Source organism: Falco cherrug, chromosome 4 (genome assembly GCF_023634085.1).
Source record: "Falco cherrug isolate bFalChe1 chromosome 4, bFalChe1.pri, whole genome shotgun sequence".
NCBI lineage: Eukaryota > Metazoa > Chordata > Aves > Falconiformes > Falconidae > Falco > Falco cherrug.
Genome location: NC_073700.1, coordinates 2,380,304 through 2,396,497, shown reverse-complemented (window position 1 = coordinate 2,396,497; position 16,194 = coordinate 2,380,304). Strand labels below are relative to the sequence as shown.

The 16,194-nt window shown below is 35.2% G+C and overlaps 1 protein-coding gene across 13 annotated transcripts in view; it reads right to left on the bottom strand.

Moving 5' to 3' along the window:
* The window catches only part of ATP2B2 (ATPase plasma membrane Ca2+ transporting 2), a 432,200-nt gene that overhangs the window by 80,350 nt on the left and 335,656 nt on the right, over window positions 1-16,194 (bottom strand). For 7 of the 13 annotated variants that reach the window (XR_008732091.1, XM_055709424.1, XM_055709423.1 and 4 more), the window contains 5 exons: window positions 15,289-15,414; window positions 11,839-11,934; window positions 5,543-5,584; window positions 3,636-3,800; window positions 1,183-1,397 (listed from right to left, as the gene is read on the bottom strand). Coding sequence is in view for 12 of the 13 variants with exons in the window: in XM_055709424.1 (XP_055565399.1) it covers window positions 1,183-1,397; window positions 3,636-3,800; window positions 5,543-5,584; window positions 11,839-11,934; window positions 15,289-15,414 (644 nt within the window). In the remaining variant the exon portion in view is untranslated. Of the gene's footprint in view, window positions 1-1,182; window positions 1,398-3,635; window positions 3,801-5,542; window positions 5,585-11,838; window positions 11,935-13,412; window positions 13,446-15,288; window positions 15,415-16,194 lie in introns of all 13 variants that reach the window. The other 6 variants (XM_055709432.1, XM_055709429.1, XM_055709431.1 and 3 more) reach the window with 4 other exon arrangements.

The window sequence follows — 16,194 nt, the reverse complement described above, 5'->3', positions numbered from 1 at the left end:
TACTATTTCCATTGCCTTGATGTTATCTAGCTGCATGCAGAGGAACTATACATTTTGGGAAAGAAATAAAGAAAATTACAAACAAATAAAAAACCCCCACCAAACAACAACAAAAGAACCAAATCCCCACCCTACACCCCCACAAAATCTACCATTTTAGAGTACTCCATTCCACAGTACATCTTTTTCACAGTCAACCTGGAAATACATGTTACCCTTGGTTATGTTCTCAGTATTTAAAAAACTCTGTGCCTAATTATCTGACCCTTGCTGGCAGACAACATCTTATACCCATGGAGCACGATATCACCAGTTGTACACAAAGCTGTGTTGCAGTTTGATACTGCAAATATAGATACACATGTACGTACTGCGTGTGTCGGATGAAAGACATAAGGAGAATGGGAAAACCCTTTAAAACAGCTGCAGTCTTTATTAGCAAAACACCAGGCTTGAGATGTGCTTTTTTTCCCTGATAGTAATGACTTTTGTCTACATAAAAAACAAGCTATCCCATTCTAATGTTCATATGTTCATTTGTTTACATACTAAATTAAAACAACTATTGCAAAATCTTCATCTAAGATTCCCAGAATGTTTAAATAAGGCCCATCTGACCAAATTGCCAAAAAATCTGAGAAAACTCCTAGATAGGTGATGGAGTAAATCAGAAGTCCAAGATTTCAATCCTCTTTAATTTCCTCATAGAATCATTTACCTTGGCTACAAAGAACTGCAACTGCATGTAAGAAAAGTACACGAAATCTCCAGTGAAACTTAATTTCTTTGAAAAGTGTTCCTGAAGACTTCCAATCCTTGTCAAAACTTTGTATTATTGCAAAGAAAATCTGAAGACAAAGTTATTGTGTATCGAAAGACTGGACTCTTCTTAGTAAATTCTGCTCAGTGCATTCCTGGTAACCTTGCAAACTACTGTTTAATATTCCTGCAGTGTGTAGTTTTAAATATAAGTTTTAAAATAATACGTATCTGCATTTTTGTCAAAAATACTTTCAGTATAAAGCAAAGTTTCACTTTAAAGAAATTTCACTCTTATTACATTTTGAGCCCATTCATTTACAAGCCAATTTTCATCACACCTGATAAAACCTGCAGACTAACTCACTAGTAAACTCAACCGAACAGCATTTTTCTCCCATAATTATTTTTAATGCTTCTTACCTTTACAGAATAAGCCAGAGAAATAGTGACAGCAAGTGGAAGTCCCTCGGGAACAGCAACCACAAGTACAGTAACACCAATAATGAAGAATTTAACAAAATACTGAACATAGACAGGAGTGCACTCAGGCACCCACTGTTTCTTGTTGACCACAAATGTGTCAATGGCAAAATATAGTACCAAAATTATTACAGTGATTGCAGACATCACCAAACCTGAAAACAGAAATAATCAATTACTATAAAACAAAGCACAATTAAAATCATGTGCATTTAGAAATCTACACTTCAATTTGGTATGAAATTATTTTCTTAGGCTACATGACACTTTTCACCAGTACCAATGATGGTAAGTTTTACAATGTTGAAAAAACACTACTATAGTACATACACAGCCATACATTCCAGTGAATAAGGAAACACTGAAGTCTACAGAACAGCTGAATCATACTGCATTAATTTTTAAGCACCATCTTACTGCTGCCTTTAAAACTCCTCAGTCAGTCTAGTTCAACAGGAGTTCTGCTGTTGCCTAAGCTGTTTTTTCAATTTAGTACATTACTTTGCCTGGTACAATGTTTATTTGTCCTTTCAACCTCCACCTTTTACAAATTACTAGTCTATCCATATTCAAACACTCATCGTTCTTTTAAATAAGCTTATCTTAAGAGTCTTGGAAAGTCTCCTGTAGTTTATGTTGCTGTATGAAACATTTTAGAAAAGCCCTGCTGATGTGTTTTGCTGAATACAATGAGGCAATATACTGCAGAATCATCCACATAACAGTTTTTATCTGTTTTTCTTAAAAATGTGATAAATACTGGTGTTGCCAAGGTTTCCCTTTTCAAAGGGACATATGCAAACAGTGCGTATTTTTATGAGGAGAGGCTCAAAAGGGGTACAACACTGGCAGGATAGCACAAGAGACATTAACAAGTACTTCACAAAATTCACAAAAGATCCCAAGGTCTTAATATGCTCTCCCAATGACACAAACTTTGCTAAAATAGCACTTCTCCTCCTTGATTTGCGTATACAAATAAAAACTCCATTAGAACATCTCTTTTGCCTTGCTGTAACTGCTGCTCTGTGGCAGGTTTTTGTGAAGCAGTTAAACCTGCATTTCAGAATAAATTAATTTCTCTGTAATGAGATCATACAGGAGAATGCTGTGAGTTTCATGTCTTGACTGAAGTTTGAAAAATGGTACGCTGAAGGATGCTAGGTTGACAGGAAGCAGATGAGTCAGGGAGATCGCTACATGCCAGAGGATAAAGGAAAATCCATTAAAATATCGTACAGGCAAATACTCGTGACAATGCAAGACATCCCTGTAGATAGCCCAATGACAAACAAAAACCAAATGAGGCAATGATTAATTAATTCAATTCGTATTAATTGCCACATTATGGTTAGATTTCCCTATACAACTACGTCAAAAGTGACATTCACATGCCTGCCGAAATACCCAAGAGAGCAATAATCAGAAGGCAATGTAGAAAGGTACTTAATCTAAGAAATTAATGATCATAAGAAATGAAGTGGTTTTATATCAATGCATACTGTTGTACAACTAGCAACAAAGCAGAGAAGCTTGAGGAATATGAAACTGGGCAAAGCATGAAATTGGATATTAGAGATGACACCCACAGATCCAGAGTCATGCATTGCTCAGGCAAAGAGACAGAGGTGGCATCATGGGGTTATGTGACCAACTATGTGTAATGAACTTAAAAAGGAATGAGAGGGAATAGCAGAGATGAAAATCAAGACTGGTGAAGAAGTATAAATGAGATTGAACAGAGGTGAAGTTAGGAATTTGTTGTAGGGCCCTCAGCCAAGGATCTGGGTAGAGATCAGGGTCTCTAATACCACTAGAAAAATGAACCTAATGAACATTATGCCATTAGAAAGATTTTCACTTTCTACCTACGTGCTGGAGAAGAAGTGTTACTTATAAGAGTAGGGCCCAGATGGTACTGGATACAAGAGTCAACAGATGTGTCATGTTTGAGTAGAAGGCAGGAACATGGATATTAAGAGAGAACAGAATGATTTCAGAATCCGTAAGAGGGAAATACTGTGTGAATGATATTTTGATATGATATCAGAGACTCTGAAACTGTGTACTCAGAAGTTCTAAGGGGAGAGGAAATTAAATATGTAATTACTGCACTTGGGAATAATAACTATGAGAAAAGCTACATTTCATTGTAATTCAAATATTCAATGTAATTCAAGTTGCCCAAAGCTTCCAGTTTCTTGACAGTCAAAGCTAAGTTTTAAAAGAATAGAAGATCTTCAGCACCACACACTATCCTTAGAACAATATTACGATGACCTGTTTCTAAATACTATAGTAAAAAATGCCTACCTCTTTCAAGAATAATTTGCTTTAAGACCCTCTGTTGCTAGTATAACACACTGCTTACTTGGTCAGTTATCCAGTCATACCTGCTTTGCCTATCTGGACTGCCAGCTTGGTCAGCTTTCCCTGAAGAACAGATTTTTCTTTCTTGTGCATATTGGATTTCTTCTTGTCTTTGTCATCTCCTTCTCCCCCTTCTGCACTCTTCAGTGGCTGCATCTCCATGGCAGCAGCCCCATCCTGCTGCTTGGCTAATAAATGCAGAACAAAACCGTTACTCCAAAACCATTCTTCATTCTTTTTACCTTAGTGTTGATACTTACTGAATCCAACCAGCAAGACCCGTTGCAGGGGGCTGATTGCAACACAGGTGATTGTAACTACGTGCAGAATTACACTTCGCTCCCATGGCAGACAGATGCCCCTCTGAGACCCAGTGGGGTTCTGCAGGAGCACAGGTGTACCAGCATACCCACGTGCATATAGGCACCGTTTGTCAAGTACCATGAAACCCATTTATTTTTATTTATTTAACCAACAATGACAGCCTATATTATACACACATATATAACTTAATGTCTTGCAGATTACTTGGCAAGTAACAGCACATCAGTACTGCAGGATTTCCTAGAATAGCAGCTCTCAAATGCTTTGGCAAATAGTCTGTATTCCTCTAAATTTTGGTATGTCTTGTAGACTACAATGCCCCCTTATAATCATACTTTTAATGAAAACATTTTAAAGGTAATGTGGTTCCACAGGTGATCCATGCACCACTTCTCTTGACTGCATGGGCACCGCCGTGACCCGCGGACCACACTCTGCAAGCCACTATTCTAGATAATACCAGGCTTAAAAAGTTTCCTTAGCATTCAGTGTTCAAGTAACTTAACCATGTGCTGACGGTGATATCGTCATCGTTCTCCCATATAAAGCACACAAAATTTAAAGGCTAAACCATCCTTTCTGGAAAGAATGCTAATGCTGATGTAAGGAAACTATTTTAGTACCAAGGAGAAAGACATGTTTTTTAAAAGCAATGACATTCCAGTTTATATATGTGTATGTGTCTGTTTTGTATTGAACACAGGCATAAGTAAATTAAATAGAATGAGATGAAACAGCTTTGCTTTGACATTCGTGAACAGATTGTACAAAACCAAGCTTATTTGACCTGGAAATCTAATTTGTCTCTGTAACCTTAAAACTTATCCATTTAATATCATTCTGTTTAATATTTTTGTACCATTAACCACTGAGTTTATTCAGTTTCTGATCCAATACTTTTGCAATCTTTACTATTATCTGACAAGATAAAGTTAGAGTTTAATTTACTTATTTGGCACACCCTAAAGAAATCATGATAGCTGTGTCTCATATAACAAAAAGGGAACCATGACGTTGCTTCAACAAAAGCGAAATATTTGTTTCAACTTCTTTCTGAGATTGTACGTTACCTAAGACACTCCTAAGACCCTTACTCTTCCTGCTATTTATTCTCATATGTTTTTATATTGCTAAATAACTGCTTGGCTTTAAAGTTTCCTTTTGCTATTACTCTAAGCTCTCCCTGCAAAAGAAAATATGTCTGTACAACGCCATTAAACACCAAAAACGATGAGACATATCAAAAACAGGGCTGGAAATTCACTAACAATACATAACTTGCACAAAAAAAATGAATTCCAATGAGCTTTGTGACATGAAAGTATCATCTATAAATGGCTTATTAAAAATATTAATCTTCTCCTATCCTAAACATCTGATATATCAAAATGCTGTAATTTTTTTTTTTTTTTTTTACAAAAAAACTCTTGGTAGGGTTTTTTTGGTGGGTTTGCTTGTTTGAGTTTTTTTAATGTTCTGTTTGAAAATAGGACAATTTTTACACACCAGCACAAATCACTAATTTTCATTTTATTTTTAAACAAAATTTATAACTACATGCTAAAAAAAAAAAATCCACAACCTCCTTAATATGAAAGAAGATTACCTTTGTTCTGGCTGTTCTCCATATTCCCATCCTGCATTTTGCCTATATGATGAAAAATTTCAACAGACAACAGACAGTAAACAATTTTCACCCAAGACAAAACACGAAAATGGGAATTTAAATAAAAAGGGCAGACAAAAGTAATGAGCATGTTGCAGATACTTATTTATGATCAGTAGCCATTGTTACACATTTAGTTAGAAGCATGGACAACTTAGCTGGACACATTCAAGGAACTGCAGTCAAGTTCAATGTTGTTACATGTAATATACTAAATATCAGCCCTTTTTTTTGAGCAAATTGCATGAATTAAGAGGGTGAAACTAATAAAGAGAATACAGAGGAAGTAAAATTTGAATAATATTCCTGAACTAAAATGTCAGAGAGCTGGGAATTAAAAAAACCCAGAGGTATAATTTTGGCACACACCAGTCTAGAGTATGGCTTTCCTACTGTTTTCCAGAATTAAAATCAGTATTTTATTAAATTAAGACAAAATAAGAATAATAAGGTTAATAAATATAAATAAATGAAGTTTAAATCAGATATGATTTAAAATCACATCTTTCTCACTTGCTTGTATTATTTAGCAAGTTAGTCCTGTAAATACAATTGTCAGGTGATCACTCTATGTTCAGATTTGTCCTGAAGATTTGCCAAGTGCATCTGTAGTTTCCAATTTATTACTTCAGCTACATATAGTCTTACCACACCAAAGTCCCAATTTGTATTGTTTTTTTCTTAAACTGAAAATGTGTAGGAAATAAAAATGGCAAAATACAATTTAGAGTGTACAAAACTGGTATTCAGAATAACCAGCAATTTTTTTCAAATGTATTCAGAATTTCTTGGTGGGATCCCTTAAAAATTTTCACAGTGATACATGAATTTATCTTATGGAAAAGACTACTTCAGTTTTATAAATATAAAATTCAGAATGGATGACATTCTCTTTTTGTAGTTATGTATAATGCACAATTAAAAAACAATGCTAAGGAAAATTAGAAGTTAAAACACCTTTACAGGAATTTTGACACATTGTAATAAGAAATGTATCATTAGAGTTACCTAAAAAATGTGATAGCAGTTAAGTCTTGCTCTTCTGACTTTCTGCAATAATACAGCTGGTACTGATGTGCACAATAAACCAGCAGAAATTATGCCTTAACATATGTATTAATTTTTTCACTCTATGCTGTGAATAAATAGTAGCAAAATGGAAAAGTTAAGACTAATTTCTCACGTATTTGTATTCACAGTAATTGGGAGATCACTAAAAACTTCCCTCTCCACAGAGCAAAAATGGCCCAATTGGTCACAAATGCATCACCATAAAATTTCACCCCATCCTAACAAGCAACAGGCACCGAGAAATTCAAAAGCACAGCATTCCATAAAGGCAAGGATGTCTGCTACATATAACCAACTTGGTACTCAGCTGGACTGCTGAAGTATGCTCAGGTAAACCACTCGGCATCAACCACCTATTTCTAACTCTATTCCCACCTTGGCTATAAAGACGTTTTAAAAGGCAGTATCTGTCTTCCAAAGACTTACATTTGCCATGAGACATGAATCTATGAACCTGAATAAAACCAAGTTAATTTTCATTGTGGAATTTCCTTAAATTTTTTTGCATACAGTGCACAGTTGAACTTGGTATCTGCCTAATGGCTGGCTTTCTTGGAATAGTTTTTAATAAAGTTAGTGGAAGACAGAAAACATCTCTAGAGATTCTGATTACTGTCTAGAGGATAAAGCCTTCCTTAAGAACTGGAAAGCATCGATTTAGAGCAGACAGTCTGCTCTACGTCCTGCACTATAGTTCCTTTCTCAGAATACAATTCAAAACCTTAAAGCGGTATAATTAAAGATTCTTCAACTTAAAAAAAACCCCAGCCCCTCAACAAAACAAACCCGAGCCCACGACTTTCATAACTGGCAAACAGAAAATACAGTTTATTCTATGTAAATCAAAGTAGTTAACTTTATGATTTTTATGATATATATTTGCTATTTAATAGGGGTATCATAATTGTCATAAATAATTACAGTAACAATTATTTTACCCTTGCTACCTAAAAATACCAGTACACAAAATGGACAGCCGTTAAAAACAATGTAAACATAGGTATTTAAGAAATACATTCTCAACCTCAGCAGCTAGTGCATTTTGGTTCTTGGGGGACGGCGGGGCAGGAGGAAGTCATCACAGCTACTTATATTCCAATTATTGGGATAGAATAACAAAGCATAGGTAATTTAGGTAATTTAGGTAAAGAAAAGAATGCTGTAAAGGATTTATATCCTCTTGTTCTAAATGATTTGAAGCCTGCATTTGGCTATAAATTATGAACAAAGAAAGAAATTAAGACAGAAATTCAGATGATCGAATCATTACTGCTGAGAGATCCTTTCTCCTTCCATTTAGCGGGAGCACCAGAATTACCAGTCCATCTTTCTGACCTTTCTGCATTGTTTAGAAACATTAAAAGAGGATGACTATATACTAATATTTTGGTAATATTTTTGTATATAATTCTTAAAAATGTATTTTATATCATTTTGCAGATCTTTTCTTTTTGGAATAAAGTAAAAGGAACAGTGTTTGGGCACTGAAATCTGGAAGAATTAATCTATTTATAGCACTTTTCTAAGCCAGGATGAAGAAGGATTAGAAAAGCATACAGAGCCTGCTAATATGACTTGTATTCTGCAGGTGCTTTGAGGTTTTGAATTTGGACATAAAATGTTTTGCATGTTGTCTTTGTCTTACTGAAACTTCTGTCTTCTGGAATTGTACCCATGGCACCATTACAGCCAGAGTTCTAACTCCAAAAGACCCTTACTTCTCCAAATAAACTTTTGAAGACAAGACTCCCCTTTACCTCCCCCAGCCCTTTTTGAAGAGTCAATGAGACACAGCAACAAAGAGCTATTGCTGGCATTAGAAATTATTTCTACATTGGAGGAACTGCTTGGAACAAGCGGAAGAAACTAACCAAGGTATATTCTCATGTGCTGTGATGGTGCAAAAAATACAAAATGCCCTACTGATTTTCTGAAATGTCTCATCTTGCAACAGAAATGTGTTATAGCCCTCTTCATGCCAAGTCAGTTATATCCTGCAGCTTTTCAGAACAGATGCACATTTCAAATCTATGTATAGGGGAGAAAGTGACGTCAATCATATCTGAAGTTAATCATTAGGAATTCTTTCATGCAGTGTGATATCAGAGCCAATGCATTAGTAAAACACAGGTTAATTACAAAAGAATAAATCTGATTCCACTGTATCAAATAGATAGTTTTAGATAATTCTTCTACCTACTCACTAAATAAATTCACTTAAAACTCAGAAAATACTTTAAAATATATTAAAACCACAAACTGCATTGCAAGAATTGAACAATAGTGTTACATATGCCAGAACTGACAGAATTAACAGTTTTCTGAGTCTGATACAGTATTTCTGTATTTTTAAGTAACAAATCAAATTCTCTTAGTACCAAATGCCAAACCCAACACCTCCCAACAACAACCCAAAATGGAAATCCTGATTTCAGAATGGGGTAGTGCTCTACTGGACAATGATAAGCACTCCTTTCTCTAAGGAAATCAAATCTGGGGGAAACAAGCTGTAAAGAGTGATTGCGGCTTCCTATATTTTCTTTTGAGAAATTTACCTTTTCTAAGTAAAATACTTCAAAATTACATAAATTTCATGAACGAATTCCTACCTTTCTGTAAAATTTTCTGATCTGCTTATAACCTGAACTTGTAACCTTTCAGAAACTGAACACACAGTCTATATTTTTAACAAAGAGACTATTAAATAATCACATATTTTAATCTCAACTACTAGAACCCAACAGAATTTATAATAGTTCCTTCCATACAGCAGATAACAAACAGGCTGTGTCACAAACCTATATGAATTTATCAGTATAAGCTCACTGACTGAAAACAAAATACATCTTTTTGTGTCAACTGTGTATCGACAACTAAGACAGTAAAAACATTTTATCTGAAATGGTAATGGGCTGATTTTCAAGTAGCAATAGCATTTCCTGAGCTAAGTACTTATTCAAGTACATAATATTTTTTTTTTTTCTTATGTGAAGGTATTTTCTACACAGAGGCATTAGACTTTAGGTAAAAAGGCTTGTTTCCATTCACATCTCAGGGAGAATTTCCAGGCAGCGTTGGAAAAGATCGTTTCATCCAGATGGAAAAAAAATCTATAGGAACTTGGTCTCCTTGCTTTAGAACTTATTTTCTTCCTTCTCTTCTACCCTCCAAAATGTATCTATATTTTGAGTATTCTTTAACTCATCACCACTGCTAACTAGAAAAATGTAGAGTATAAACAGAAATCAGACCTTGGCAATTTCCCAGACAATTTCAAAGCACTCTGACCTAACTCTACTTGCCAAGTCTTGGTTCTCCTCCGAACACAATGTCAGATAAGTTGAACTGTGGAAAGTACCTCCTGCTCATGTTGATCAAAGCTCTGCAGAATTCATTAACCTGCCTCACCTCGGAACAGTTAAAAGCCAAATCATATCCAGCTGCACAAAACCGCTGACTTCTACACTGTGTGCACTGAAGAGAACTGAGTAGGTATCTCTCCACTCCAAGACAAACAGGGACAGTAACTATTGTTCCTGGTGGGAGAGATGATGATAGAAAATCACATACTTAAGACACTGATTTATTATCCCTTGGAACTCAATTTCCCTATTGACTTCAGGCACTAAGACCAAGCTAAACAGGTATTTACCAGGCAACCAAAACTCACTAACAGAGAGATGAGGTTAAAACAACTTAGGACTCATTTCTGCATCTTGCCAAGTGGTGGTTTTCATCCATCAAAACACTTAAGCAGATGCTTAACTTGGTACTCTGCAACGCGCAAGACTGAGCATAGAGTGTAATATTGCAGTCTCTAGCGGGACTGAAGGAGGGTATCTGGTTAGACTTTGTTGTATGCGTACATTTGTTTTACACACAACAGGGTAGAATTGTAGAGCATAAAGAACAGAGAATGAAATATTCGTCACTAATTTTCTGGTTCTTGGTCTCTAAGGAATCTGAAATTGGGGTGCTGGAACCATGATGATATAGGTTCCTGTCATGCAGTGAGATGTAGGGCACTGTAAATCCTAGTGTTCTTACAAACCTGGGATGTGCAGGAGTAAAGTTTTACATCTGGTTAGATGGGTTTTTTAAAAAATTATAATAAAATTATTTTAAAATAAACTCAAAGATTTCCTAAGTCATTGTTTTGAATAAGATATTGCATTAGTAAATCTTAGTACTTGTTTAGTACTTGATACTGCTATGTCAGAAACTCGTTTCACATGCATAATGCAACGACTACTGACCTGCATGGAAAAAAATGCCTTTGACCAACCCAATGAAAAGAAGAATTACTTTTGCCAGTATATACTGGTGCTGTAAAAGAGAGAAAGGTCTCTATGGCAAATAAAAACTTATGTATCTGATTATCAGAAAAATCCAGCTGCTGCCTAGACTAATGCTGACCCATCCCATTTAATACTGGAATGAGACTATTAGAAAAGATACTGAAATATCTGCATGCTAAGAAGTGGGGTCAAGAATCTGTACTAGGAGGCGGTCAAAATTGACTACAGTAAATTTTTTTTCTTTCCTTTTTGTAAATACAGGCAGGCTCATTAGATGATCATTATCTAAGAACATACACAAATATCCACAAGCATAACTTTTCAGTCAGTCTCTTCGAAAAAAGATGCTCAAAGCAGCAAAAGTTATTCCCAATGCTTTGTTATTTGAAAGCGAGCCAGATTCCTGATCCCAGCACTATTTCTCAGAACTGCATGAAGACTACATGAATACTTATGAGTGCCGCATCGGAAGAAAAGAAGATATATCAATTTATCATGCTGTTGCTCTTCAGACCTATGCTAACAAAAGTGTAAAGAGATCTGTAATGAAGCTTCACATAAAGGTGACTCAAAAGTTCTGAAACTAGCCTTACGTAACTGTTCCTTTTAATTCCAGATTTAATTAATATCAAATAGATCATAATTCCTACTTCTTCTCCCATGTTTAATTCTGTGTGAATAAAGTCATTCAGTTGCAGCATCTTTGTGGCATCTCTTATAAGCTACTATAGAGTTCATGGAGTAGGATCTCTCAGAGGGTAATCACATGCACATACACACCTGTGCAGTTCATAAAAGGAAGAGGGAATCTTACAGAGTCAGGAGAGGTATCTATCAAATAAAACGAGCTAGGTGTTCTTGACGTACCATTGACTAAGCTGGCATTTGCATTACCAGTGGCATTTGCACCTGTTGCACCATCTGTAGCTGAAGGAGTGTGGGAGGAGGGATGGGAAGAATCTACTGAGCAATAATGGATAAAAAAACAATAAATAATAATAATAATAATAATAATAATAGCAACAACATGAACAAATGCACATGACAAAACAAACCAAAAAAAGTAATTATGGAACACTATGGCTTTGTTGTCTCCAAAATCAATCTGTTTTAAATTAATTCACGTAACTTTTGAAAACAAAATGTCATTACAAAAGTGTTACAAAGGAAGACAAAAACTCATACGTGGAACAATAATAATTATAATAAATAAATATGAAAGACACTTAATAAAGTTAACAGAGTTGGTGAGAACTGACTCTTCAGAGTCATTGCTTTGACCTTCTACGTGTAATTTATTTTACTTTAGTATGTTATGTAAATATTAAAATGGTTGAAATACTTCCCTTGAATTAATGAATTTACACAATGCATGGATAATTTTAAAATACGCAGCATAATACACAGTATATACAACATTACATATTTTGTACTTTATGTAATGTTGCATATTATAATGTATTATTGCTGATATATCCCAGTTTAACCCGGGCTCAGTCTATATCCAGCCATAACCTAGTTAATATGTACGTCAATCTGAGTAGAAACGTTAAACTTTTCAGTATTACATGTGGAAGTGACATATATAGTCCTGAGCAGAATAATGAGTTATTTTAAATCCAAATAATAGGCATTACATAACTGTATGTTTTGTGGTGAAATTAAAAAAGTATCAGAAGAGAAAATCCTGGTTTTGTTTTCAGCAATTATCGGCATATTAGAAAACTTGGTCAAGAAAGCTTTCCTAATGGGAAGGTGAGAAACTCAGAGATGGGTTTTTGGGGTTTTTTTTTTTTAATACTAGAGTTCAGGTTTGTTTTGTTTCTGTTGGTTAAATGTTCACAACAGAACACAGAAGTCCTATAATGAATGAATCATAATCGAGACTCTTCAGCTTCTTCAGTATTGACCCATAGTGACTGTTTTGCACTGTACTAGTTTGTTACTCCAGAAAAGTAGTCTTGTTTTATTTACTAATGGTAAATTGGGAAAAGAAAATAAACAGGATACAGGATTTTAAAACACACCCTATGTGTCTACATTCATGAAAAATTCAATTGCAGATTTGATTACTGTGATGGTAATAACTTAAACTGGTTTGGTTACACATGTTTATTTTTTATTCCATTTGGATACTCATACTATCCAGCACAGCATGAACGGCTAACAGAAAATCATGCATTCCAACATCTAGTATATCGACATTTATTTCTGGAGAATAACTGATTATTCAAGCTTAAAATTAAGATTTGCAACACCAACAATGCGTGCACACTTAAAGACTGCCATGAACAATCCTGTTGATTTTAAATTATTCTTTAATTTAACTGGACTGATTTAAAGACAATTATTTGAATCATTAGTTCAACCCTGATTTGCACCAAAGCTTGCCGGCTAAAAGCCTCATCCTTTCATTTGATGCGGTACAGTTCTTACTCTACCTGGAAGCTGATGTCCATCCTCCTGTTTCACACCTGTATGATGATTTTTACAGAACGTTAATGAATGATAAAAGCATACACCCACATAAGACTTGAAAAAACCATTTATGATTGGCAGGATTTCAGCAAATTGCGGGTTTGTATACGAGAGGACGGTATTTGAGCTTGGGCCTCAGTTGCAACCAGCTCTGCCCAGGTGCTCCTCCATGGTGGCACAAAGTTGCTAGCAACACTGGAAAATGTGAAGGAATTTTCTTGGTATTGTAGCTATATCCAGTTAGATTCAGTGTCTGCATAAAAAGTTCTCCCATGCTTCTGTAAGGATCTCTGTCTCTGGTAGGAGGTTACAACCGCAGTGCGGTGCATCACTCTGCTAGCTCCAATTTCTCTGTCCCTGTCTTTCAAGGCTATCCACAAGGAAACTGGGATCACCAGTGCCCTGACCAAGACAATCCACAGAGGGGGCCAACCCAGTTAAACCGAGGGCCTCGGGGCAGACAGCTGTCACCTTCTCACAGGTACTAAAGTTGCTCCTCTCACCTACAGTATCCTTAGACACTATCAAAACAGATGCTGCCTGATCTTGAAAGGTGTCTGTGCCTAGGAGTCTTTCCCTTCATAACACCAAGACCAAACTCTAAAATATTGTTCAAAACTAGCCTGACATGAAAGAGTAAATTTACTTCTGGAAGTTTTGGTCTTTCTCCTCTTTAACGGTCCTAGGCCTCGCCATGCGTAGTGTGTATGGTGCATTTCTGGGTAGAAATGAAATGGTAAATATTGCATAAAACTCTCTCCTCAAGTAAAAAAGGGATTTCTTCAGAGAAACATGGAGTCAATTGCAACCACTGGTTGACCATATTCAGAAATGGAAATTGTGGGTCATGAAAATAATTTGAATTTGGCCTTCTTATCCGCAGCTTCAAATTAAAAGGATGGAAATGAAAAAAGGTGGAATCACACTGCCTGACAGATACCAACTAAAATGTTCGGTAAAGCTGTAACTACTCTTTATTATTACTAGTGAAAACCATTAGAAACAGTAGAAATGAAATATCTAAAAAAACCCACATTAATTGGCCCTTAATTATGTCTGAAAGATAAATATTTTTAGAACAAATTTGGAATAAAATTCTGAAAGTAGACTTGAACAATTCACAAGACTGTTTGAACAGAAACTGGAAAGGGCACTCACTAAATCATGTTTCTTCTTAGTGTGCAACCCATAAATCAGCAATTGCTTATGACACCACATTATAATAAGTTGAAGTCTAAAGAGACTTCTTCTTTCATTAACTGACACAGGACAACAATGTTAAACTCTCTGTTAACAATTACTGCTGCTTTCTTGATTTTTACTATTCTCAGTTTGACCTTTACACCTCGAGAAATTAAAATGTCCCTAAAGTCAGTCAATGACATTAAACAACTGGGCTAGCAAAAAGCCACATCTTATCTTTATCTTTGAAGCTCAAAGAAAGATGCTATTTCCATGGCCAAGCTTTTTTTTTTTTTTTCCCTCTCTGAAAAAAATATTACATAGGTGTAAATGCACAAGAGCAAAACCTTAGCAAATTTTAGGTGAGCATGGATTTATGTAAAGAAGACACGACAATGGGAGTATGCCCATGTATTCCCTTGCATTTAATTATGTACTGAGATTCTGCAATTTCACACTGGAAAAACATCTTGTTATCCAATGTATTTATTGGCTAACAGCTTTTGCTGTTTTTCTGTGTGACATGTAATGACAAAAATGTATACAAAAAAGGAAGTTTTTAAAATCATATTTATTTGTCAAGAATGGAGGAGAGCTCCGGCTACAGAAAAGCCCAAGAGCTTTCTTCGGAGCATCCTCATGTGTTGTGAAATTTACCTTTCTTATCTTTCTTTTCTTCTTCTTCTCCTCCAGCACCCAGCAGAGTGAAGATGATGCCTGTCTGAGAATTCACACCCACAGCAGTTACAAGCATTCGCCCAGAGCCTTCCATGACGTGAGTACCTGAAAGTATGCAACATAAGTTATATATAGCTAAAAAATAAAAAGAACAGCCATTAAATATTTTATGCAAGATTTTTACAATAGTATTGAGAGAGATCTGTTATACTTTCAAAATCCATATTGAGGCCAATATAAATGCATACCAAAAATAATCCTGTTGTTGTATATTATTCTTAACCAAGAATGGATGCTTAACGGCATATCATAGGCTGCACATCCATTAACCACACACATAAGATTCCCTTTTTAAAAGAAATGCTGTCACTAACCAAGTTTAAATAATCTTAGAAGAAAATAGTTTAGCTTCATAGAATACTATTACTTAAAGTGAAAATATGTGTGCAAATTCTCTCATCTTTCTCAGTTATGGCTGATTTAGAGACAAAAATATTTTTGAAGACAATTTCACATCTTGAAACTTGAAAAATCAATACAGAGAAAAATCTTCAAGGAGGTGTTTAATTACATCAGGAGATTCCCAAATATCAAGAAGAATCTGATGTACACTTGAAAACAAATTCAATATGAGAGATTTCTATTACACTAAACCAAATCAAAATATATGCTAAGATTTTCTAACAAGGATCATTTGTTTAACTAGGTAATTTTGTCTTTATATTAAGTAAATCCCCTCTGAGAAATATTGCATGCTTTATTGTATAGAAATTGTTTATTTACAGTTCTTATTCCTATATTAAACAAATGTTAGGTGCATCTAAGATCACAGCCTCTTAGAAACCTTTTCCTGTGAGTTGTGGAAATACAAACAAATATAGATTC